Source organism: Protopterus annectens, chromosome 11.part0 (assembly GCF_019279795.1).
Source record: "Protopterus annectens isolate FY-2018-M chromosome 11.part0, PAN1.0, whole genome shotgun sequence".
NCBI lineage: Eukaryota > Metazoa > Chordata > Ceratodontiformes > Protopteridae > Protopterus > Protopterus annectens.
The window spans coordinates 306649142-306676664 of record NC_056745.1 but is presented as its reverse complement, the minus strand read 5'-3'; the positions used below and the strand labels follow the sequence as shown (position 1 = coordinate 306676664).

The window sequence follows — 27523 nt, the reverse complement described above, 5'->3', positions numbered from 1 at the left end:
TCACATTAAAGGTGGGAAAAGTTTTGAAATAATTTATTGTGTTCTCATTTTTTTATATCACAGAAACCTGGCATTGTAACAGGAGTGTGTAAACTTTTTATATCCACTGTATATGATATTTCTCCCATTAATATAGAATTCACCAGATAAACCTTTTTCCTGAATGCTAATCTATATGTCCTCCACAGAAAACATATCTCTTTAATTTCTTTTATCAAACCCTCCCATTGCATCTGGGTTTGATAAAAAAAATATCTCTAGCAATAGCACTTCATCCATTTTTTACCACATCACCCAAACCCTTACTTTTATCTTTATTCAGGGTCATTTCCATTTCCCTTAAATATCTATTCAACCAAACCAGCACTTTCCTCATCCGTATTTTGTTCTTAGAAAATCCAACTATGTTGTCTGCATATATTATAACTACTAAAATCACCACTTCTTTTTGCATCACATATCTAGCATCTTTCATTTTATAGGCTGCATCACTATCACATTCATTACTAATGCAAACGATATTCCACTCATGGGACATTCTTGTCTTATACCACACTTCATGCATATGTCTTTACTTAGCTACCCATTCACTAACACTCTCACTCTATTATTTTTATATGTTGACATGAACAATATCTTAATTCTAGTCCCTATCCCATACTTCTATATAACATCCTACAAAGCATTGCATCCTGCTCTATCAAATGCCTTGCTAATATCATCTAGATAATTTTCATATCCTCCCTTTTACTTGTATCATCCAAAATTTCTCTCACAACCAATAACAATTCTTGACATCCCTTCCCTTTTATACCATGTAAACTTTCTTCTGTAATATCCTAAAACCATCCTTCAATTCTCATATTATTCTCATAAAAACTTACATTCTGTATTATTTAATGTGATGGTTCTCCATTTTTTATTTCATTCTTCTCAGTTTTCTTCCTTATAAATTTTAATATCCTACTACATAACTATTCATTCAGTAAATTTACAAAATACCATGTTTACCAATCCATTAATTTCTTGTACATTCCATATCCTATACTATCTGGGCCTGATTCCGAATTAACATTTACTTTCTGAAATACTTCATCCAATTCATTAATAGTATTTTCTTCTTCAACTTCATTATGGAATTTTTTGCTTTCCATTCTCTCTTATTGTCCTTCTTTTTACTCTTATACGTCTTTTCTACAGGTTGTTCTACAATACTCATAATTTGCTCTTGTAGTCTTTTTCTCTCTTCTTTTATGTTTTTTACATTTTTCATTCCCCTCATTATACTAATATCCTCTTTTACTATTTTACCCAAATATGCCACTACCTCCTTCATTCTCCCTTGTAAACAATATCTCTTCCTAAACTGTAATGCCTTGATGTTTTCTCAATTTCTTTTATATATTTATTTTCTATGTCATAATACTCTCTTATATTATTCTCCAACTCCAACAATACATTTCTATACATTTTCCTATACTTCACTATCTCTTTCTTTCTTACATCATACTGCCATTGTAAAAAATACCAGTTTTTTCCTTTTTTAATTGAATCCACCATTCAGACCAGTTTTACAGAAGTCTTTTGTGGTTATATGATCCTTCCATAAATACAACACCTCTCACTCTAGGTTCATTCCATAATTTCTCATTTATTCTTTTTACTCCCCCTCCTATTTTAATATGCTCCCTATCTTCCATCATTTCCATCCATATTGCTAAATGGTCTGAAAAAACATCACAACTGTATCACCATCTGCTACCCTCAAGCCTTCAGTTAATACAAAATAATCATTTTCAGATCTAAGTGCCCCCTTCTATAAATCCACTGACTTTTATTCCACAAAGCTGTTTTACCATATATAATCACTTCCTGTATTTTTTATTACATTTTTCCCTTTCTTTTTTAACATTTCTCCTTAAATCACAATTAAAGTCCCCCGCAATTTTAATTTTCACTTTAACCACCTAGATTAATATTTGATGAAACAGATTCTTTCCTAGCTAGCTATATACAGTATGAATATAACATTATAATTTTCTAAACATGTTCTCCAAACCTCATATCCAAAACAGTTAACTTTAAATTCTTACCAGCATTGCATCTACTATTTTCAGTATTTTTCTCACAAATAGCCACACAAGGACAGCATTCACTTCCTATGTTCAATATTTTATTTCCATATAAATATTTTTATTTTACTATTCCCCAACTGAATATGTTTCCTGTGTTTATGAACAGATAATCCTTGATCCTCACAATCAGCTAGAACTTAAAAAATATCAGAATCAGTCCATTTTCCTGACCTCTCATCTTGCATGCATTCTATATCTTCATTTCCCCTCCATATTTTTTCTTCTTCTACAGTTTATTTTTCATCTAGTTCACCTTCTTCCCCAGTCTCTAGTTGTCTTTCTTTGTGTAGTTTTCTTCCTTTTCCCATTTCTTCATTATTTACAGTTTGCTCATGACAATCCATCCAAAAGAGTCCCTTTTTCACACAACTTGCATTTGGGCACACACCTTGCTGTATGTACTTTCTCCCCATACTGGTTACATTGTTCCTTGTCATAATCATTAATTAAATGAGATACATTCCCACAAAAAGAAACATGATTTAGACTGGCCAGCGTCTCTTAATGTATTTCTATGACCAGACACAAAATTTATAGCTGGCAAGTGTTTCACCATGTTTTTTTCACATTTCAAAACCACTTCCAACATCCACACTCCATTCCATACATTTCTCTCATATCTAACTTTCACGATATTATCAACAATTTCACACAGACCCTTTGTGCATTTTTTTTAACATTTTCTTCCAGTTTATCGCTTCTAAACTACAAAGAAATATTTTTTAACATTTAAGTTACTACCAGAAAACAGACTATTGTTACACAGATAAATGTCCTTCATTTTGTTACACAGTTTCAAAAATTTCACCATCAGTCCATTGGTTTCAAATGTTAAGTCACAAAAGTCTCTGTCCCGTTATGTATAAAACAGAATATAATGGATTAGTCCAGATAAAATCACTTTAGCTGGCAGCTCTAGGAGACTCTCTCTTTCTCCCTCTCTAATACCCTCTCTGTGGGAGGAATAAAGACACCTTGCTGAAGTTTTCCAGTAGTTTACTCAGTTAAGCAAGTAGATGGATGAGTGTTCTTGTTCTATAAAAGACTGAATTTCTTGAGCTTTAAAACCCTGAATGGCTACCAAATTGTCTCATACATATATATGTCTATTACAGTATCATTTTGTTCATATTCTCACAGTTGGTCATCCCTTTTTTAAACATGGTTTTACTTATAGTTTATTACAACATTCCTTTTTTGCCTGTTGTCACTACTGCATATGTTTTAGTTATCTGCTATAAAAAAAAATACAGACACCTTTTCAGTTTATTGCTGCTTTTCTCTTTTACCTTCTGTCAATGCTGCACAAGTTTTACCCGCAGCATTCTCTGCTGGCATATTACCTGGTTTCTCTTCTACATTAACATTATCAGCATTGCCAAAAATGTTATCTGCCATCTCTCCCCATGAAACAGTACAACTGTCACCTAAATCATCCTGCTTGATTATTTTTAACAGAACATCATCTGTAAGCCCTCCTGATGTCAGTTCTGTTATCTGTGCCACTTCAACTGACATGCTTACTTCTTTCTCCATGGAGACAGCTAAATGTTGTAACATCCACCGTGCAGGAATGTTTGTTTACATTCTGAAGTGCCATTTTGTGCAAACTGTTCTCCAAATTCTCACTTTTCAACTCCAAACACTCCATAGATTTTCTCTCCTCCTTCAAGCTGCTGTTTCCTTTAGGGTCATAGGTTCATAGGTAGGTAGTAAGCTATTAGACCTAGGGCCTATATAATTCTAGCCAAAAAGATACCCTGGCTTTCGCAACCCAAGAAACTTATTTTCTTGTGCCCCTGTCGAGCAGAGCCACAGAGGTGATCCTCAGGGTGAATTTCCTATTTCCCATCCAATCATCAAGATTTTTCTTGAAGAGGCTAATGAGGAACTTTGTTTGATATAGATAGGTAGTTTGTTCCAGAGTATGGGAAGTCTCTGGGACAGGAATCTATCCCTCCAGCATGTTCTGTTTATTGTGACAACAAAGTTTGGGTCCCTAGAGCATGTAGCTCAGAGGGATTGGGATTTCTTTAAGTGGAGCATGTCCAACAGCTCTGGGTTTGACATAGCTTTGTATGTTAGACAGAGATTGCCTCTGAGTAGGCGATATGCGATGGAGTAAAGCTGGAGTTTTTTTGAGAAGGTCTGCGTAGGGCATCTGTTTGAGGCCAGTAATCCCCTTTGTGAGGTGTTTCTACGGCCTTTCCAGTTGTTGTAGATGTCTTGTGAGGTACATACCAAAACGGTCATTGTACTCTATAATGGGTCTAATGAGTGACGAGTAGAGGGGAACAATGACCTCTTTTTTCCTGGATGAGAAACCTTTTCTGATGAGGTGTGCCACATAGAAGGATTTCCTGAGTACTATGGTGATGTGATTATCAAAGGAGATACTACTGTCCACCTGTGTCCCAAGGTCTTTTATCACACTATCAGTGTTAAGTAGACTACCACCTATGTGGTAGCTCATGGGTACAGAGTTTTTACCAAAGGGGATGACAATGTACTTTTTGGCATTGAGCTTGAGGCCATGGCTTTGATACCAGGCATCTGTCTCAGTGAGGCCCTTTTGTAGGACGTCCACATTGTTAGGAGTTTTGATTATGCCTCCAAATTTGCAGCCTTCTGTGAACTTCATTAGCCAAAGACCTTCTGTGTTAGCCTGTACTTCAGAAATGTAGATACTAAACAGGAGAGGACCCAGGACTGAACCTTGTGGTACTCCACTTGTCACTGGTCTGAAGTCGGATTTGGAGTCTGCTACTTTCACAGTGTGGGTTCTGTCAGTGATCCAGCTGGCAACCCATCTTGTGACATGGGGATTTATTCCTAGTTTAGTGAGTTTATCTATAATTCCAGAGTGGGGGATGGTGTCAAAAGCCTTGGCGAGATATAGATAGGCTGTGTGAACCACCTTACCCTCGTCTATGGCTTTGGTGACTGCTTCAAAAAAGTATATCAGGTATAGGAGACATGGTCTGCCTTTTACAAACCCAAACTGGGTGGGGTCCAGAGTTTGGAGATTACCAATGTCTTTGTTTATAAGTTCCATGATGATACATTCCATGGCTTTGCAGACCAGGCCGGTTAGGCTAATGGGGCAGTAGTTCCTGGGGTCTGTGGTGGTGCCCCCTTTGTGGAGTGGGATAAACATCGCTGTGCTTCATTCAGTGGGCACAAAGCCTGAGGTGAGGCTATGATTGAACATGGTGCTTAGGTGGGGTGTCATTCATTCTGTAGTTCATGTAGAATGCAGCCTGGGATGTTGTCAGTTCCCATGGATGCTGTGTTCTTAGCTTTGGAGAGTGTGGTTTTTACCTGTGCAGTCATGATTACAGGAACTTTGCATTCTTCTGGTATAGAGATGGGCCCTTTAGGGGGTGAGAGGGGGGGTAAAGTTAGCACTAGACCTATCTGCCAGGATGCTGGCAATATCAGTTGGTTCTGTATATTTAGTGCCATTGTGCTGTAACTCAGAGCAGATCTGAGTGTTGCCATTGAGATTCTTGACATAGCTATAGAATGCTTTATGGTTGTCTTTAAAATCAGTGGCGATTTTGTTTTTGTAATTAGCTTTGGAGGATTTTGTGAGGGATCTCAGCTTCTTACTGAGACTGACCAGGGAGTTCCTCCAATCATGGGATTTTACTCTTTTTTGCAACAGTTTCTTTCTTCTGTTGTAGAGTTTGTTTATGGCAGGGGACCACCAGATTGGCTTCCTTTTTTTGGAGGATAGCATCTTGGTTCTGTTAGGGATAGCACAATCCATGCACTCGTGTAAGTGTTTATAAAGTGCATTTGTGTAGGATTTAGCAGTCGTACCTCTATTGTCCAGGGAGGCACTTCTCAGGTCATTCACACCAACATGGACAATGACAGAGTCATATTTGCACTTGTTGTGGGTGACCTGAGTGCATGCATTATGTGGCGGATCCTGGCACCCGACAGGCAGCTGACAGTAACTTTCTCATTGTTTAGGCTGGTGAGTGGAACATCAGTGTGCCTGACTATAGGGTCACCTATGACTAGAGTGTCGGGTACGTTGTTATGCCTTATGGGCTGTGGTTGAGTGGCACACTGAGTTTGTGGGCTATGTGTCTTTTGGGTTGTGTTGGGGGGGGGGTGGAGGTTGCTTGTTTTGCTGCTTTGGAGGTCCCTGTTGCTTGGGAAGATTTTTATTGAGAGCCTCTGCAAATGTAGGTGTGTGTTTTATGTTTCTATGTGTGTGTTTTGGTGGTGTAGGTTTTGAGGGACTATGTGATGAGTGTGGTGTGGTGCAAGTGTTTACCTTCTCCTCTTGACTGTCTAGTCCAGTCTTGGGTGAAGAGAACTTTGCTTCCAGTTTGGCTATATAAGTGCATCTCTCCCAGATTATGCTGTTGAGTGGTAGGAGGAGAGGGTTGTCTGTGTACATGAGGCAATTGCTGCATTGCCCCAAGATGCCCAGATTCATCAGGTAGACAGGAGAAAACACCAGGAGCTGACCCTTAGACATGCCTAGATAGGTGCTTATTTATTAAGTACTGAAAACAGTTTTCCTCAAGACAAGTGAGGAAATTTGAGTGCTGTAGTAATTTGTAGCTTATTTAGTGCTTACAACAAGTTCTGAACAAGTTTTGAGCTCAAAGAAACAGATTTGAGTGTTAAAACTAAAAAACTGGCTAATTCTAAGGGAAAAATTTGAAGAGCAAGCAGACTTCATGGCGCTGAGAATAGTTTAACCCTACCTAAGCAGTGATGCATAAAGTGTATTTTTTTAATATAACAGTAGCAAATGAGTAAATGATTTAAACAAATTAATCAATTAACCAATAAAAAGCTAAAAAATTAGCCCTGTTCCAGCAGTCTTCGATCAGACAAGTTCTAACTGCACACTCCTGCCACAAGGGTGCAGGGGAACCTTCTCCAAAAAAAGATGGTCTGGATTAGTGCTCAAGTTATACAAACAAGATTCAGCAGGTCTAAATTTAGTCTATGCTACAGCAAACAAGGTGTACCAATTTCAGAAAGAAACAGTTCAAATAAGCAGGCACAATAAGTCTTTGACCAGAAACTCCCAGCTCAGAAGGGCAGACTCTACCCTCTCCTCCCACAAGAGTACAGACCACACATTCTTCATGTAAAATAACTGGCCAGAAGCTGAAGAGCTTAAACCAGAACTAATACACTTTTAGAATAACAGACACTAAGCCTTCCTAGGCCTCTTCCTTGCTGCTGTAGGAGCCCTCTGGCACCATCTAGCAGCTCCAAAGAGTTGGTGAAGTTCCCCATTCCCTGGTCACCTTTCTCCAAGTAATACTAGCAGTACTAGTAGTATTAAAACCACCTCAGGTCTCCTTTGAAAAGAAGCCACTAGCCTAGTGAGACTAACTTCAACAACATTGGGTAAATAATAAATAAATAATAAGCAAATAAAAAAATGCCATGAAGGCTCAAATGGATGGAGGACACTGAAAAATCATTCTTGCCTTAAAAGCAGCCCTGTAATATCATCTATTCTGGATACCCTAGATTTTTCTAAATAGTTTATAGAGCAGACCGATGTCTTTAAGGTTCATATTGGAGATGATCTGTTGTAACTTGATGATGATGGAGCACACAGTTTGTTTTCAAAGTAGAAATCTTTCTCCCTTTTGAAAATATGTGTCACACCATTGAAAAGGAAGGCTGTTTTATTAAATGAGTTGTTAATCAGAAGTATGTAAGTAAGCTGTTCTGGCACCCTGGGCCATCCACCAATCTGGTGCCCCTGAATGCCCTCCCCCAAAAAAAGAAAAAGAAAAGCTCTTTCAACAATTTGAAGAACAAGAAGAAAACTCTTCTACCTTTCTTAGTTGTAACAAACTGCTTGCTGCCCTCTTCTAAAGTACTTTGGTTCTTAATCCAAATACTGTCATTTTACTGTCAGTAATTAATGGAAGCATCAATTGTTAGGCTAGAATTTCATTTAGATGATCAACCATTACCCTCTCAAATAATTATGTCAACATATGGATAGAAATGCAAAGCTGTCACATTGTTCCTTATATGTACAACCCATTCATTTTACTGTGGAGTTGAACATTATTCAGGGGCTCAACATGGGAATGTTGATGGTCTTTCTAGGATGTATTTCCTGATCACTAAGATCACTCTGTCCCCTATGTATGAACTGGAAAGTGGCAATTTAATTCTCCTATAGTTCTAGCAGCTGAAACCAAATATTTTAGCCCAGTGTAACACCAAATCAAATCACTATAGGCAAAATGCAATACTACTTCCTTGCAAGCTACAGGTCCCCCTCAATAACACAGGAAACCCATACTATGTATTTAAACTTATTAGAAACACTAACCATCCACATCAATACCATATTCATGGGTAACATTAATTGCCCCATTATTATCTGGGAATCCTGCCACCAAATGTACCTGGCACAGAGATTCCTGGATTTTATAAACACAAACTCCCTGGACCAAATAGTCAATACACCAACCAGGGCTGCAACTATACTGGATCTAGTCCTCACTAATATGGGAGAGTGCTGCACAACCCCTACTGTAATGTCTTCCTTGGTAAGGTCAGATCACAAAATGTTCTCCTTTGATGTAAAAATAAAAACTGGGCCCCCAGCTAAACCTGGAATATTCAGGAACTACTCTAAGGCTAACCTCCTGCTATTAAGTGATAACCTGGCAAAATTTAAAGCCTCCATAAACCCTAAGTACACTACTGCCTGTGCAGAACTGCTCACAGAAACCCTGTACAAGCATGTTAATAACTGCATAGAGGCAGCTGTACCCACCAGGAAGAAGTACAGAACTAACTCAAAAAAACAAGCCGCCATGGTAGAATCAGAAAATCAATAGGCTGTATAATAGAAATAAGACAATCGTGACAAAAAATAGGAGGTGCAGCACCCAGAAGGATAAAAGCACTATCATCAAACTAAACAAACAAATCAGAGGATAAATAAAGTTTACCAAAGCCAAACTTAAGGCAAGTATGGCCTCCCAGGCCAAGGACAACCACAAAGCATTCTTTAGCTTATGTCCGCAACCTCAAAGGCAGGGCACAATTGTGTGTAGAGCTCATTGTAAATGGAGCCACCTATACTAAATCAAGAAGCAAACCTCCTAGCTGATAAATTCATCTCCAACTTTACCCCTCTCTCCCACTCAGCCTTCCCTCAGGAAATACCATCAAATATAACTCACCCTACTATCACTAGGGAGCAAGTCCTTAATGCTCTAAGACTAAGAACACTGCATCAATCAGCCCATACAATATCCCAAGATGCCTTCTAAATAGCATAAAACATGACCTATCTGGGCCTCTGGAATTACTATTGAACTGTAGCCTCCAAACAGGCTTTGTGCCTCATGAGTGGAGAACAGCAACATTCATTGCTCTGCACAAAGATGGGCCATCTACAGACCCTGGAAACTACAGACCCATAAGTCTCACTTGTCTTATATGTAAAGCCATGGAAAGAATTATCATGGAAATGACCAATAGGGATATAGCAAACCTCCAGACACTGGACCCAACCCAGTTTGGTTTCATCAAGGGCAGATCATGCCTACTCAGCCTAGTGGACGTCTTCTTTGAGAAGGTAACCAAAGCAATGGATGAGGGAAAAATGGTTCACTACCTTGACCTGGCCCAAGGCATTTGACTCAATACCTCACTTGGGCATTGTTGACAAGCTCAAGAGGTAAGGTAAAAACTCGTATGTCTCCCGGTGGATAGACAACTGGCTTACAGACAAGACCCAGGAAGTTAGAATTGAGCTATCCACCTGTACAAAGAGGCCAGTCACAAGTGGCATCCCTCAGGGATATATCCTTGGACGGTTCCTTTTTGGCATTTACTTCTCTGAAGTCAAGGCTAATGTCAGTGATCTCTGGCTGACTAAATTTGCAGATGATTGTAAATTAGGAGCTGTCATTGAATCCACCACTGACACAAATGTTCTCCAGGAGGGGCTGACACAGACAAACAACTGGTGTCAGAGCCACGGACTAAAATTAAATGCCAAGAAATGCATAATAGTATCCTTTGGGAAATCATCCACCCCTAGTAACTATCATATTGACAACACATCCCTTAGAGTTGACCCAGTAGTCAGGTACTTAGGGACACAAATATATAGTAATCTAGTCTTTGACCATCACGTATCTACAGTAGTGAGGAAATCATTCTATGTTGTGCAACTTAGAAACAAAGATATGGCATCTAAGTCCAAGGAAGTAATTTTTCCACTGTATTACACATTCATCAGGCCTATCATTGAGTACAATGCCCCCTTTGGTATGTACCTAACCAGGCATATCCAACAACTGGAACGTCTGCAGAGGTTCCTCACTAAAAAAATACAAGGCGTAAGTAAAGTGTCCTATGCAGACTGCCTCAAAGCACTATCCCTGTATTCTGTCTCCTACAGGCTTTTTAGAGGAGATCTATGCCTGGCATACAGGCATTGTCAGACCCCACTCTGATGGACCTCCTGCACAGTCACAAAAAAAACAGCACCAGAATTACCCATTCTAAAGATTTAAACCTTGCCTGTGATATAAATAGGACCTGCTGTAGAGACAGGTACATATCCCAGAAACTACCTCGTCTATGGAACCGGCTCCCCAGTCATGTGAAGCAGAGTTCTTCCCTAACCCAATTCAAGTGCAACTTGGACAATTGGATGGGGAACAGGAAATTCATCCCTGGTTTGGAACTTATGTCTCTAATGTACACAGGCAACCTGTAAATAGTTCATCTCCCAGGTTCCTGCTTGCAAATATTTCATCTCCCAAACCCCTGCTTACACTCATCAAGGGTATCAGAACTTTTCAGAGATTTGGGATGCATGGTTAGGCTTAAAAGGCCTGTGTGGTCGTTAGCCTAGTAAACACCTATGAACCTATAATGTTATTAAAATCTTTGTGGGTTCGACTATCAAATTGGTTTTGTTCTTTCAAGAGTTATTTTGCAACATTTCTGAGAGATGGCATGGTAAACTGGGATACTCTGTTTAATACTTAGCTAGACAAAGGAGAGTGTTTTTTAGTTGGTCCCTCTCAGACCTCATTATTACTGGCCTGTACCCCATATCCATACTGGGTCTACCAGCCATTTTCCTACCCCTGACTTATTTTGGTATTGCTGGGACCAGTAGTGGATCTTAAGGGTGTCCTGGGGGCTCTCCATAGGGAGCATCACCAACAAGCTTCCTCTGTGCTGACCCTCCCCCCTAGGATGGGAATACCCATTTCTTCCTGATACTTCATCAGTCACCCAAGCAGCTAATCAAACCTGGGTTGGCTGGGACCTAGTTAAGGCATTATTCCTGTATGCCACTGGAACATCCTGCAAGAAGTTGCTTTGTTGAACAGAAAAGGCCACGTGTATGTTTTTTTTTTCTGGAAGAAGACTTGCTGGACTTAACAAAAAGGGTTTGTCTTGCTAACTTGTTGCATACAGGGCCATTTGTCAGATTATCTGCAGAGTCAGCTAACTGGTAACCTAGAGATAGTGGGACTGTATGCTGAAAAGGTTGGTGCTTTATTAGGAGGACTGCTTGTGCTTAGCAAAGGGGAAGAAGGTACTTCATCTGTAAACAGGCATAACTGAAACCTACCACCCTTGCTGCAGACAATCTCCCTGCAAACTTCCTAAAGGTAGCTGCTGAATCCATATCTTACCCTGTGTCCATGCTTATCAATTGCTCCATACAGGAAGCCTATATCCCTCAGCTATGGAAAGTATCATATATTATTCCTCTTCACAAAGGTGCCAATTCCTACGAATTATCTAATTATCATCCAATTGTCATTTTATCCCCTTATCCAAACTACTCATAAAATGCACCTAGTCTCAAGTAATAAAATTCCTGAACTCACACAAACTTCTCTCCCCCACACAACATGGCTTCCGGCAACATCATAGCACAACCACTGCTCTTCTCCCTTTTACTAACATGGTAAACCAACACAGAAACAACAACAACTTTGCATCTGCTACATACTTAGACCTCTCAAAAGCATTTGACATGGTCTCACATTCCCTACTCCTAGACTCCCTTGCCTTTCTAGCCTTTGCCCCTCCAACTATTGCCTGGTTTAAAAGTTATCTGTCAGACAGGCAGCTGTCTGTCCAGTGGCAAGGTATACTATCTCCACTACTCCCAACAACCATAGGTGTACCACAAGGCTCAATATTAGGCCCTCTTCTGTTCTCAATATTCAATAACAATCTTCATACCTCCACCCAGCCTGCTACTCTCATACAGTATGCAAATGATTCAACTCTTATCTGCTCTGCACCCTCACTTACCATGTTACAACTCACTCAGGATTCCTTTAGCTCAGTGGAAAATTGGATTACTCAGATCCAACTTATCCTAAACCCCAAAAAGACTAAACTGGTTCTTTTCACCCCCAATAAATCTATATCTACCCTTCTATCCTTCTCAATCACCTCCAAAAATGGTACTATCATCACCCCCTCTGATCACACCAAACTCCTGAGTGCAGAAATAAACAAAAAACTACACTTTGATGTCCACATTTCACAAACCATCAAAAAAGTCCACAAAAAATGAGAACACTATACAGACACAAAAACTTTCTCTCAAAACAAGCAAGAATCTCCCTAGCCCAATCCTATCTATTGTCCACTCTGATGTAAGCAGCACCAATCCGTACTCATATCAGAAAACCTGATCTTGCAAATCTTGAGACATGCTACAACAAAATTGCCAAGTTTGCCAATAACTCCACCTTCAGAACCCATCACTGTTAAGCCCTAAGGGAACTACAATGGCTAGAATTTCCCCAACTACTCAACTACCAGCAACTGATCATAGCCCACAAAATTGTGAGACACCCTGATAGAACCCCAGTACTAAGTCACCTACTCACACTCTATAAATCAAATTGTCCCCTTCTCTCCACTGAAAATCTCTCTTAAGTATCTCTAGGGCAAACAACACTGCAGGTAAAGCACTATTCTCCCATACCATTGCTAAATCTTGGAATAACCTCCCACCCTCTTTAACTTCTGCCTCCACTACCACATTGTTCAAAAACTCACTTAAATCGCACCTAATGAATTCCTGGCTATCTCCATGCATTACCTAACCTCACTGTTTCTACCACGCCAGACAGCTTCATTTTTCCAATCATACCTACTGTAAATATTCTACAGTATCAGGATTTTTTTTCTTCTCTGCTGAAGTTTCAAATATTTATACTAGCTCATGTTAAACTTACACTAGTTGATTTCCATGTTTGTCTGTTTTTGTCTCTGTAGTCAGTTATATGTTTAACTAGTGTCATTTTTTTGTTTCTATAGAAAGTTGTATTTTTATCTACTGTCCAATTTTTTTCTTCTATATAGATGATCATATTGTTATCATATGTACAACTGTTTGTTTTTTTCTGTACTGAATGTGGAGCTTTTTCCACGGGCCTCCGCTGTAAATGGACGTGTCCAGTCTGACTATCCTGGTAAAGAAATGTAAAATCAATAAATAAATAAATAAATCTGGAGGTATGTCTGAGCTTTTCCTGACTGAAAATACTAAAAAAAGAACTGTTTTTTTTTTAAATGAGAAACATCTTTATTAAATTATCACTTATGACAAAGGCAATCGTACATTTATATAAATGAAAACAAGCCATATTGACACAATTCGAGCTGCATGCATGTTACATCCCATACCATATTGACATAATCCTAGTTGCAAACATTATACATCACTTATAATCCAGCCAATCATTCCAAGTCAGACATTACATAACTCATTCAAATCCTGCTTTCTTTTAAACCTCATTCCTCCGCTATATGTATTGTTCCAACAGCTCTCATTTTTCCTATGTAATTTGCTCCTACCCTTTTCTAAAGATCCCAGTTACAATTGTTTCATCTCTGTTACTATATTCAATACTTCTAGTACAGTTGGTTTAGACTTTGATTTCTATTTTCTAATAATTGTTTTTTTGGCAGCCACCACAGTTAGACTCTGCAAGGCCATACTATGTCTAGGCAATTCCGATTCTTTATCACAGTTCAGAAAAATAATTTCACTAGTTTGCTCACCCACTATCTCTGATACTGCTTTTAGCATGTGTGTGTGTGTGTGTGTGTGTGTGTGTGTGTGTGTGTGTGTGTGTGTGTGTGTGAAGTTGCCCATCTTATGTTACTGAAATTAACCTACATATAGATTGAAAGCCTATATGTCAATTAAACTGTGCTAGGCCAAAGAGTGGCAAATTTTGTTTCTTTACTAAGGCGCTAAATTAAATGTGTATAAATAGGCTGAATTATGTAAAATTTGTCTTTCTTTGTGTTGAAACAAGACTGCCATAACTTTCAACCTAGAATTATCAAAAGTATGGACAAAGGCCCATGAAAAGAAGGTACAGTTGGCCAAAAATCAGGATGCTAATTAACATAACATTTGCATGCATAATAACTTCCTTTCCATGCTGCTGTAAAAATATTCAAATACACAATTCATTTTTATCACCAACAATTAAACAATACTGCATTATAATAGAGCTAGCACTATGCAACAAGGCGAGTGTAACCCATGACATTAAGGGGGCTTATACTGTACCCTATAACATGACGCCCAGAATGTAAACATAAGCAGTGACCCTGAAGAATACAGGACAATCGTCCGTGTTTTACCCAGTATTTTCTTTCGTCTATCAGTGTAAGAGGCTGATTGGTATATACCCATTCAAAATCGTCTTGTACTATGGTATATACTCATTCAAAATCCTCTTGCACTACTGTATTACCCAGGCTGTTGATATCAGAAAACAAGTTGGTTACTGATGAAATACTCTTCACATTAGACACATAGCAGTCAGTCTTGATCTTATTCCACGAGAAATTAACAAAAGACACACACACACACACACACACACACACACACACACACACACACACACACACATGCACCCATACACAAACACACACACACACACACACACACACACACACACACACACACACACACACACACACACACACACACACACACACACACTATCACACAGAAAAGCACATATGATTGGGCCCGGAAAAATGCATGACAACTCATACCAGTATCAAAGTTTTGGCAGTTTGAGTTCACAACACATGCCATCACATTAGACTTATCAATAAATGTCAGCAGTAACAGTTCTTGAATCATCTAGCCTCATTTCATTTTGTGGGTAAAATCAGTTAGTATAAAAATGTGCAAATACAATTTGAGTATCAAAATGTATGTGTAGTTCATATACACAAATGGTAAACAGAACAACGAGCATTTTATTGTGAACATGCAAGCATGCAATAAGCAGTTATCTTACATTCCCTAATGTCTTCAAAATATATAAATAAATATCAGAATCAGTTGTGACCCACTCACAGGAGCATCACTTGTTGCTAAGCTACTTGTCACCCTTGCAGTTGTCAAGTAATGTGTGCTCATTTCCCACCCCCTCTCTTACCACCCCTCTGCCCTCCTACAACACACCGCAGTATCCAGAGAGTGCCCCTCCTCTGCAGTGAGTTTGAAGTCTGTTTACAGCTCTGAAAAGAAACATTGTAACGCATAGAACTGCCTCAGGTGCAAGGTTATGAAAGCATAAAGACAAGGCAGCCTCATCGTTGTTGTCCTGTAAAGCAAGCAAAACACTTAAACATGAAGTTCATGTGCGTACTTTTTTTTTTTTTTTGCAGAAGTAAAAAAAGTGATGTGTCACTGGTTGGGTGCCTTTGAGTTTTTTTTGTAAGTATAATATAAGAGGTTTCCTTTAATAACCAAACTGCAAATTGCTACTATTTCCCAGGCTGATCTAGTGTAATTGTTTGAAGCAGCTATGTGTTACAAAAAAAAAAAAAGAAAAAAAAAAAGAAAAATCAACCTTTTACTGTAAAGAATAAAAGGATTATGTTAATAATGAAACTGGGTGGAGTTGAGGGTTATCTTTCCACCCTGTTTATTTTGATGATATAGGATACTAGATTTACTAGTGTATTCAGGAAATCTTGTTTTGTTTTGTAGGCAAACCTCATAGAACCCCAACACAATAAGATACACTATTTAAATGTGCAAATCTCTCAAAATGTTATTTTTGTACAGCAGAAATCTACGCTTAATTTTTATGTTTGTCTTGCTCTTACAGTCATAAAAAATACAATTTTATATGCGTGTCTGTGCTGCAAACATTACTTGAGATAGTTGTGTGGGTATCCTGAGAGTACAGTATAAGGTAGCCATTCACGATGTGCACCTTCATCTCCCACAAGCCCATAGAGATTTTTTTTAATTTTTGTTGTTCGCCTGGTCAGGATGTAACAGACAAACATTTGTGGGTTCTGTTCAAGCAGCCTTATTATGTACAAACACATCAGGAATGAGGCAATAACTTTAACTTAGATAAACTTATAAATAAACTGATTCTATCTCTCATACATGCTCACTCTCTAGCTGCACTCTCAAAATGGCACTAAAGCTACCAAATGGCATCCTGAGAAATCTATATTTTCCAAATGGTGTACTGAATGTAGTCAGTAAAGAATATTTGCGATCAAGTTTTAGCTCTGTTTCTCAAGTCAGTAATGTAAGCTGCAAATGTTTCTCCTGTCCTTTGGTCTCTTGTGTAAAACAAATGCCTCTCTAATGTAACATTGGTCTGGAGGTTGTACATTTCTCTGAATTTATGCTTTAAACACTCAGAATCTTCCCTTGATTCAGCCTGATCAACAATTTGACAGTTTTCTCCTTCTCTTTCATACACTGCTGGCGCATACTCAATGAATGCTCTCCATCAATTACCTCTGTCCCAACTAGGTTTAGCAAAATGAATGCCCTGGTGCATGCATCTTTATCTGAATAAGCTGCTTGTATGAAAATATCATACTCTTGCTCAAATATTCTCCAATTCTCTGCAATATTCTGATCAAATACAAGTGGACTTCATCTGCAAAATGCCTCTGCCATATTAACACATTAGTGAAGGCTTTTGCAAGTATGCACGAACACCCACACATATGTATATATGCCATAAATTTATGCCAATACTTGTAACTATGCCCAACAGCACAATAAGCCTCTGAGTAATTGAACTCTGTGAAATACTTTGTGAAATAAGTCTCCTTGGCACAACAACACTCTTGAAATTATTGTACTTCGAGAAATCACCTCTTATGTGTGTAAGGAACATTTCAAATAACTCCACTTTGCGAATAAACTGGGCAATAGAAGAAGCTCAGAGTAAGAAACATTTCGAAGTAACTGCACATTGCAAATAAACAGTACACAGCACACCGAAAAAACTTCAAAAATGGCTGTACTTTGCTAAATAACTCTTTACAGTGCAAGAAATACTCTGTAATGGCAGCCCTTCATGACCAGACACACCCAGCACAAGAAACCTTTTGAAATGACTGTATTTTGACTGCACTTCATGAAATAGTTGTACTTTGCATGCAATAAACTCTTTAGAATAAATGCACAGTAATATAGACACACTGTAAGCACTTTTACACACCCAACAATGCTTTGAATAACTCTAGTTATGCTATTCAGAGCTTTAGTTAATGTGAAATAGTAGTTTATGCCAATTTGTCAAAAAATGCAGTTGCCTTGTTTTATTTATGCTTAATATGCCCTTTCTGCCCTTTATTATATTCGTTTTGCGCATTTAATCTCTTTTCTTGTGCTCGTTTTACTCTAAACATGCCCATTTTGCAATTCCAAGGTGACTGAACCTCCTATAGTCTTTTCTGATAATCGTTCTATCAGATATCTTAATTTCAAACATTTTGTTTAAATAATACTCCATAGCTAGAACCTGGAATAATATCCCTCCTGCTCTGATTTCTGCCCCTACCTCTTCTCAATTTAAAAACTCACTTAGAGCACACTTAAAGAATAAGTGGCTATGCCCACGTATTACATAAGTCCTCAAATTATTCCACTTATATGCCTCACTTCCTAATATACCTACTGTAATATATATTATAGTCTAGGTCTTCTCCTAATGCTGATTGAATTTGTATACTTATTCTGTTATTAACCATGTGTAACTATTTTTTCCTGTATATATATATATATATATGGCTGAAAGAGAACGACAGCGAAGAAGACCAAGATCAGACTATCGAAAGCTTAAGACGAAAGCTTAAGAAGACCGACTAATCGATGCATGAAGAACGAAGACAGGATGATGACAACACCAACGACGGTGGCCACCAGGATGACGACAGGGTGTGAGAGTATGTAGTATGGGGTAGCGGTGTGAGTGGGGGTAGTGGTGTGCGAGGATAAGTGAGGTGGGGGAGGGGGGGTGGGGGGGGGGGGGTGGTTAGGGAGGTTAGGGTTAGGGTTTAAGGTAGTTAGAGTTAGGAGTGTTAGGATTAGGTGGGTTAGAGGGCGAGTTTAGTAGGTTATAGGGTTAGGGGAGTTAGGGTGGGGTTTATAGGTTAAGGTTTAGAGCTAGGTTAGGAGCGGGTAGGTAAGTGTGCGGTAGTGTTAGTGTAAGGGTTAGGGTAAGGCTTAGTGTGGGCTTGTTTGGATTTTTGTGTGCTGTGTTTGTGTGTGGTTGTGTGTGGTGTTGTGTTTTTTTTTGTATGGGGTTTGTGTATGGTGTACCTGTAGTTATTCTATTTCGTTTTATGTGGTTTTGTGTCGTGGTTGTGGATATGTGGTGTGGGTGATGTGGTTGATGTGTTGTTGTGTGTGGTTTCGATCGATTATGTCAGGTAGAACCATATATATATATATATATATATATATATATATATATATATATGTCTTGTTATGTCTTCTGCTGTATACTGTATTTTAACATATTGTGTAAAATCTTACTTACTGTGGAGCTTTTCTCCCCGGGCTTCCTCTGAAAATGGACCTGTGTCCAGTCTGACCATCCCGGTTAACAAATGTAAAATAAATAAATAAATTAATTAAACTTTTTATGCTTTTCGTTTGCTTAATAAACATTCTGCGCTATTTGTTTGCTTAGTAATGCATTTTGTGCCCTTGTAATGCTCCGTTTTATCTCATAATCATTTGTGCAAGTTTTCATTACCTTTAGCTTGTTTCTAGCCCTTTTTTGCTCTCGTTTCTCTTTTTTTATCTTCACTGTTAATTCTGCACCTCATATTTCTTAAAAGCATTCTCTGAAATCCCGGTTCTGGCACCATGTTGTTGACCCAGTCAGGATGTAACAGCTGAACATTCATAGGTTTTGTTCAAGCAGCTTTATTATGTACAAACACATCAGGAATGAGGCAATAACTGTAAATTAGATAAACTTATAAACAAACTGACTCTGTCATACATGCTCACTCTCTGGCTGCACTCTCAAAATGGCATTGAAGCTAGCATGTGCTTACTCTTTATATGCAGGTGCTGTCCTTGGAAATGCTTCTTGAAGGTACAACACACATACATATTCTACAATTTTGATAATTCCTCTTACTACTTTCCTGGTCTGATGTAAAATCAGAGATCATACATTGATAATGCTGCAGGATACTCTTGTTGTGTATGATGACTTCAGCATGAGCGTACAAAAAGAAATTAAAAAATAAAACTGAAATCTGGATTTAAAAGGGTCACTCGGGAGTTCGTGACACCCTATTATTTTGAACCCAAAAATGGTAAATACCAAGGGATTTGGTACAGTTGAGAGGTTTGCAGATTGCCACAGACTGTGTTTTGTTCCTTTCTTTCGAAATATCTTAGAATAAGTATCTGGTTTTACTACTTGAATGGATGTTTGGTGTGTCTTTCATTGAAACAGCAGGCATAAACCTAGCAACACTCCTAAAACTGCTGTTCTGCGGATCCCTGTAGCATATAATCTTACAAAAACATATCTTTAAGCAGATCATATTTAGGATTTGAGTGTGTTAAATATTATTTGTGCATTTCTTGGTGTACATTAATCTACTAACAGTAGTGGAGAGAATGCAGAAGCAGTATTCCCACAGAATCCTTCTTTTTGTAAACATTTGTCAGAAAATCAGATTATGCCATACATAAGTTGCCTGTATATGAAACACAAAAAATGTGTTGACACTGAGTACTTTAAACAGAAGGCGGTTCCTACACTACCTGAAGGCTGTGATGTCATACATCCTGCAGGCTCCTTGGCCTCCACACCTTCTGGAACCCCATTTCAAACACGTGGCATCAATTGCTGCTCCATAAAACAAGGGTGCAAGGATTCCAGCTAGAAATAAAGTAAAGGAATGATTAAGGAAAAGCCCAACCGAGAAATTAATTACTGAATAAAATCTGCTCATTATGGGAGATCTAGTCTGCTGAAGAGCTAATTCATTAACATGCTGTTTTTGTGACTAGAAATGGCAAACCATATGATTTTTGGCTGCCACTGTACCCTTATGATATGTTACAGGTACCTTAACTTCCAGCAGCAGTTACATACATTAGGTGTCATGATTCAGATACCCGCACTTAGTTCCACACTCATCTTTCATGCTAAATCTCTGAAGAATGAAGTAATCGAGCAACTGTTTACCTTTTGCAGACTGCAGTGATACTTAAGCAGTAATCCATGACTGGGCATGAACAATGCTGGATTTACCCATAGTTGGAGCAGTTGGATCATAAGTGGGCAGCCCAAGTGGTCACAAAAGCCAGCTAAGGGCAAATCCAGTATTATTCCTACTCAATCATGGATTACTGTTGTTACAAAATGAATAAACAAATACATCACATTTAAAATAATGGCATTGTATAAGGGACTTGAGTACTTCCCTTCTTTTTTTTCTAATATCTAAGTGATGCATTGTGCATGCACAGAGCATGTCGTTGCTGACTCTTACACAGTACGTCACTTCAAATTCTGCTTTCATTTCGATTTTAATTATTCTTTTCTTGCTGTCTGAGGATCCAAAATGCAGGTACTTGTGTTCATGCATTTTTGGTTCTCTGGCTGTATGAAAAGTAAGTTGTACAAAGTCACTCACTCTGAGCTCCCTGACACACACTGCACCTCAAGGACTTGCAGAATCACAACACAAAGTACTTACACATTTATTTTTTATATGGTTTATATATTTTTGTAACTCTTGGAAGGTTGAAGTTGTTGTTGTCTAGGTCACAGCTAGCCAGTCTTTTTTTCTGGGTATAAGTCTGGATTTACAACAGGCAAGCTTATTACTCTGCCCAGTCAGTGTGCATGTTTTTGAAAACTGACACGGGTTCATTTTTTAATAAAAAATAAAAATGGTAACTAAGTAAAAGCTGTGTGAAACAAACCAAAGAGAAAAAAATGGCTTAATAAATATTTTTTATTAAGGTGTTTTTATTCTTATTTTTCATTATATAATTATCTTTCACACTCATTCAGTGGCAGTTATTTCTATCCTCCACTTATAGTTTATAAACCCTTCTACTCATGGCTCGTGGGTACACCTACTTTCCTCTACTCTTTTTGCTTTGAGGATGTCCTGGCTTTTACTAGATAGGCTCACCACAACATGGCTACTAGAATGCATCGCTGTTTCCTCACTCACATTTCTATACTGTTCTGTCCACAATAACCACTTGTTATACTTTTCCACTTTTTGTGAGACAGTTGGTTCCCACAATAATCCACAGAGCCTGCACTGATTGATAAAATCTGTGGAGGACAGAACAACCTTAGCTCTGTTTACTTGTCATTTTTTGACACATATATGTCACTCAGCTATCTGGGTAATGTACAGCAGCTGTAGTGGTATCAAACATGTGAAATATTATGCCCCACCTCCATTATTAAAAACTATTTGACTATAATTGCTATCTAAGAAAGGAATGTTGACTGCCTGGACTCTCTCTTAGTTACTCTGAAAATATTAATGATCCACTGAATGACTTTAGCTGATTACTTTAAACCAGAAGTCAACCTACAGCTCTCTCCATCTACCATTTTTTTTATTTTACTCTGGTTTCTAGTACAAGTGTAGAATGTTATTATTTCGGTAAGAGAAAATAGGATGGGGGGGTGACACTACATCTCAGTTATGCATTGTGATTAGAAAATGAATTAGCACTTCCATTTTTTCTGGCAACATTCAGGGTGCAAATTTTGCTTTATTCTTGACTTGACAGAAGGCAGCCCTTCAGCATATACGTAGGAAAAAATCATGCACAACTGCACTATGTGCCATTTATTTTCCAGCAGTGCATAATGACCTAATATGCCAGGGCTACATGGGTGGAGATGGTAATTTTGAGCTTATCAGGTACCTAGCAAGATACTGTGGAACAGAGAATGTTAGAACACAATAGAAGGGTAGGATGTGCACTTTACTGATGATGCAGTAGTGCTTGAGGGTGCTATCATATGCATTGCATTAAAAAACATATATTGTGCATATTATTATTATTTCTGTAATACTCAAGGGCAATCCACTGTTGACATAATGGTTCAAGTATTCACCTCCCAAGCACATTGTATAAAGTTTGATCCTGACCTCTGGCCAGTGCTCATGTAGAGTTTGACTGTTTGCCCAGTGTCTCTGTGGGGTCACATCTCACAAACATGCTGGATGTTGACACCTCAAACTCACTCAAGACTGACTGAAGTCATGGATAGTAGCACAAACTCTAGGTAGTACCTATCAGGCAAAGAGATGTGTAGACCAACCTCTTTAGGTATCAACAATGGTGTGCAATATCTTCTAGACAGAACACATATCACAGACTATCTGGACTGTTAGGGCTAGCCTTTCATTGGTATAAAATTGACTCTAGGTGATTTGGTCACATTGACCAATGTTACCATAAGCGGACATGGGCATTTGTCAGTGATAATTGAGTTAAGGACCTAGCCTACTCTGACCTATGCCAGTGGGATAAGCCTATGTGCCTCTGTTGGCCAGTATATGCCTGTCACAAAGGCCAGAAGCATAAAACCCAGCAGCCATGAGTCAATAAGCTACTGGCTGTCTGGTGTGCAGTTGTCTAGCCCGGGTTACCTAGGATAGCTCTGTTGAGTGAAATCTGGATGGAAAACCAATCAACCTGTCATAAATTAATTAAGGTTTGCTACACTTAATATAGGTTCGCTGACATAATGCAACTTGGAAATGGATGATGTGATGGCAAGGAGAAGGTTGAACAACAGGTGCATTCAGGACACCGAGGAGACAGGGTGGAAAGGCAGTGCAGTAAAGCTAATGTTTTTGGGATACAGAGTCTACTACTCCAGAGAGGACAGACCAGAAATTGTGATGGAACTGTGGTGAGTTGTGTGGGAATCTTCTGAAGACAGTAAGAGATGTAGTGATAAACTCATTTCAGTCAGACTGCAGCCTAATAATAAGGTAGCATTCATAATCTCAGCCTTTGTCCCACAGCAGCGTTGTAATAGTGAAGAAAAGACATTCTATGCATTCAGACAGCAGTCGCAGGACCTACTACATAAAGCAGGACAACATGAATTGGTGTTAATTATGGGTAACCTGAATGCACATATCGTGACATATAGAATGAGGCCTGTGGACTACCTGAGACCACATGGGTGGGGCAACAAGAATAAAGGAGAGGCCATTCTAGACTTCTGTCTGGTAAATTGCTTGATGATGGGCAACACATGGTTCAGCAAGACAGGCAGTCACAATATCACATACAAGAGTGGCCAACATGTAACTCAGGTAGACTTCCTCTTAGTAATGAAAGGGCATTAAATGGTGGTCAGAGAAGGCTCTAAGCTGACCAGAGAGTAGGCTGAAAACCTGGAACTTGACTGCAGCAGAAGCACAGGAGTTCAAGGAAATACTCAGGACTCTAAAACCTAGAATTGAATAACAGGAAGGATTAATTAACAACTGATAGTTTGTTACAGAACACATTCGTTTTCCCCTGATGACCATGTACAACTCCTCAGTGTTCTAGATGATCTCCCTAGTAGAAAACCTCCATTATTTTGGGTAACTTTAACTGCCCTTCAGTAAACTGGGACACCTATTCCTCCAGTGTCAGATACATCCAAAATTTCCAAGACTTAATAAACAAGCATTCCTTTGAGCAGTTGGTAAATAAATGCACTGGAGAGAATGACATTCTTGACCTGACTCTTCCAAATATGACAGTGTCTTGCACTACTCCTCTGGTATGCTCTTATCCAATGACATCAGGCCATAAGCTTGTGACCTTCTCCTTTAACTCTCAAAAGCCCCTTCCTCTTCAACAAGCCTCACTGAATTTAAGGCCTACAAACATTAAAACCTTAACATAATCTGTGATTAAATATCAATATTCATTTATGGCTACATCTCCCCTGACATTAATGCGGCAGCAAGCATCACTAAGGAATTCTATACCCATTTAGAAAAATGCATAGAGCTAGCAGTCCCTACCAAAGCCAAGTTTGAAGTGAAATTCAAAAATAAACCATCCTGGTGGCCACCGCCATAATCAAACTCTACAAAAAAAGAAAGAAGCTCCTAAAAATTGCTTAGAAGACACAAAAGCACTCTTCTTAATGATAATAGTAAAAGCAATACAAAAAATGAAGAATACTGTCAGGTTCACTAAAGGAGCTCATGAACTTAGGCCGGCCTCCAAAGCCAAAGATAACCATAAATCCTTCTATAGCAATGACAGAACACTAACAACAATACCCTACATTGCTCAGAACTTATTCATAATGCAACCTCCTACTCTGACTCAATTTATTTTATATTTGTTTTACAGGGTAGAGCACTGATCTCCATGGATCTTTTTCAGACTCAGCCCAGGAAAGATGTCTAGTTAAGTGACTTGCTTAGAGTCACACAGTTAAGCAGTAGAGGCTGAGGGAATCAAATTTTGCACCACTGGATCACAGGAAACATCTCATTAACAGCTCCTTAAGCATCTAAGCCACCTGCCAGACTTGAGAGCCATTGCCAATATCTTTGCAGACAAATTTAGTAACAGCTTCCCCCCTGAGTCTTCTATTCAAAATCTCAAAATATCTGAATTCCTTAGTTTCCCACTTGTCTCTGAAAATCACTTACTGAAAGCTAATTAAGACGAAAAATATGTATTCCATGGGACCGGACACTATACTTGGTTGCTTAGTTAATAATGTTAAACATGTCCTTGCAGACACATTCCTCAAGATCTTTAGTGTGTTTAGCCACAGGTTCTGCCCCTGATGAGTGGCAGCAGTAGTGATGTTCCACCATAATGGGGGCCATACAACCCTCCCTGGTAATTACAATCTATCAACCATAGAAGCTAATCTGCAAAGCCACAAAATGTATTATAACTGACCCCATAAACTGCAATATCAAGAATCTTGTTAGACTTGACTCCCAACAATTTGGTTTTGTGATGAGAAGATCACATCTAATTAATCTGGTAAACTTCTTTGAAAGGGTTATAGATGTTGTAGATAACATTCATGCAATTCACAAGCTGTATCTTAGCCTGGCGAAGGCCTTTGACACCATTCCCTGTGATAAAATCATAAAAAGCTAAATGCTTTAAAAATTGACCCATATGTAGTAAAATGGATAGTAAACTTCAGAAATATAGAACCCACATAGTGTAAGTTGTAGGTGCCTCACCAGAAACTATGAAAGTGACCAGCAGTGTCACTCAAGACTAAGTGCTGGGACTTCTCCTTTTTGGTATTTCAGGCAGAGATCCAAGCTCTCTGACTAACAAAATGTGCAGATGACTACAAACTGGGGGTTGTTGTTAAGTACCCCTATGTCACCCAAGTCCTCCAAATAGAAATCTAGTAATTTCTTGGTGGTGTATATCTGAGCTCAGACTTAAGGCTAACAAGTGTGGCATAATCATTTTTGGTAAACAGCCCTACCCCTCATCATACTCTATTGTCAACTTGGCACTACAAATGAAAATGTGGTCAGTTACCCAAGTACTTGGGTTGATAACTCCCTCTCGGGTTGTCAAAGAAGCCTTATATTTAGTCCAGCAAATTCCCAAATAAATATTATCAAAGATGAAGGAGCCTTATACTTAGCACTGACCAGGCCAGTTATTGAACATCTCACTAAGCATTTCAAACAATTGGAATGGCCCAAAGCTTTATAAACAAAATGATTACAGACGTAAATTTCCTGAGCTACCAAGAGAGGCTGGAAGCTCTATTCCTTTATTTAGTGCCTTACAGATTTTTGATGGAATATCTTTGTTTTGCTTACTGTGTCAGTGGAGACCCAATTGCCCTAGATCTCTCATTTTTCCAGAAGTCCAATATCTCCACCAGTACTAGAATTAGATATCTAAATCTTCACCAACAAATAAAATATGGTTAATGGACAGTTTTACAATCCAATACCTTCCAATCCTCTGTGGAATAAACTTCCCCTACATGTTAAGCAGTGTGACTCACTATGTTCCTTTAATTATAAACTAGATGACTGCATGGGTAGCCACAAATTTGCTCCAGGATTGATTGTTACAACCATCCTGGAGGTGCGGCCTGAGGGAGGGTGCATTGACAGGGCATGGATGGTCATTAGACTTAGTGGCCTTGGAATATTTATGAATTTATGAATGTATAAAATGGCAACTTCTCAAGCCAGCATATGTGAAGACTATAGAATAGATATGCTGAGCCCAGTATGGAAGTTAGAAAACAATAAAAGTCAATGGTAGAATGCAGAACTCCAGGAATTTATCAAAAAGAAAGAAGGAATGTAGAAAAGTGTAAGAAAGAAAAGTTGGATCAGGCTAAGAAGAAATACAGATTGGCTAACCAAGAGGCTAAAGGAGAAATCACAGTTGCAAAGAACAAAGCATTCAAGGCACTCTGCCAGCTTCCGGAAAGTGTCTCAGCAAATGGCACATGTCACAAAGTAACTATTAAGTTGCAAGACAAAAACAGAAACATGATGGTAGTCCTCAGATACTGTTATAAGGGATACCAGCAACAGGTTGTGAACAAGTCCACAGGAAATCCAAAGCAAATGGAAGGAGTACTTCCAGAAACCTCTGAATGAAGAAAAGTTCATATAAGCTGTACTGCCCCACAGACAGCCCAAAGTGAAAGAAGAGCTAAGAGCAACACTAAGGAAAATGAAGTCAGGGAAAGCAGCAGGTTCATATGGGCTTATGACAGATATTATCAAGATGTTGAATGACTTAAGGGAGAAATAGCTCCTTAGGATACTCATAGAAGTATGGAGAGAAAAGTGCATATGTGATGTCAAGAGAATAAGCATTCTAGTGTCACTGTTCAGGAACAAAGGCGACATTTACAACTGTGTGCAGAATAGAGGTATCAAACTCCTGTCAATTGCCTGAAAGTGCTGGAGAGGGTGATTGATAAATACACAGAGGTCTAGAAAGTAAGATGGGAGATGAGCAGTTCAGATTCTGACCCATTCCTTGCAGTGATATAGACAAGTGAAGAAGAAGCTAGAGA

General features: G+C 38.7%; 1 protein-coding gene across 1 annotated transcript in view; it reads right to left on the bottom strand.

The window, feature by feature from the left end:
- Positions 1 to 27523, bottom strand: part of LOC122815360 (solute carrier organic anion transporter family member 1C1-like) — a 536466-nt gene that overhangs the window by 81496 nt on the left and 427447 nt on the right. The window contains exon 14 of the mRNA XM_044087815.1: positions 20242 to 20359. Within this exon, the coding sequence (XP_043943750.1) occupies positions 20242 to 20359 (118 nt within the window). The remainder of the gene's footprint in view (positions 1 to 20241; positions 20360 to 27523) is intronic.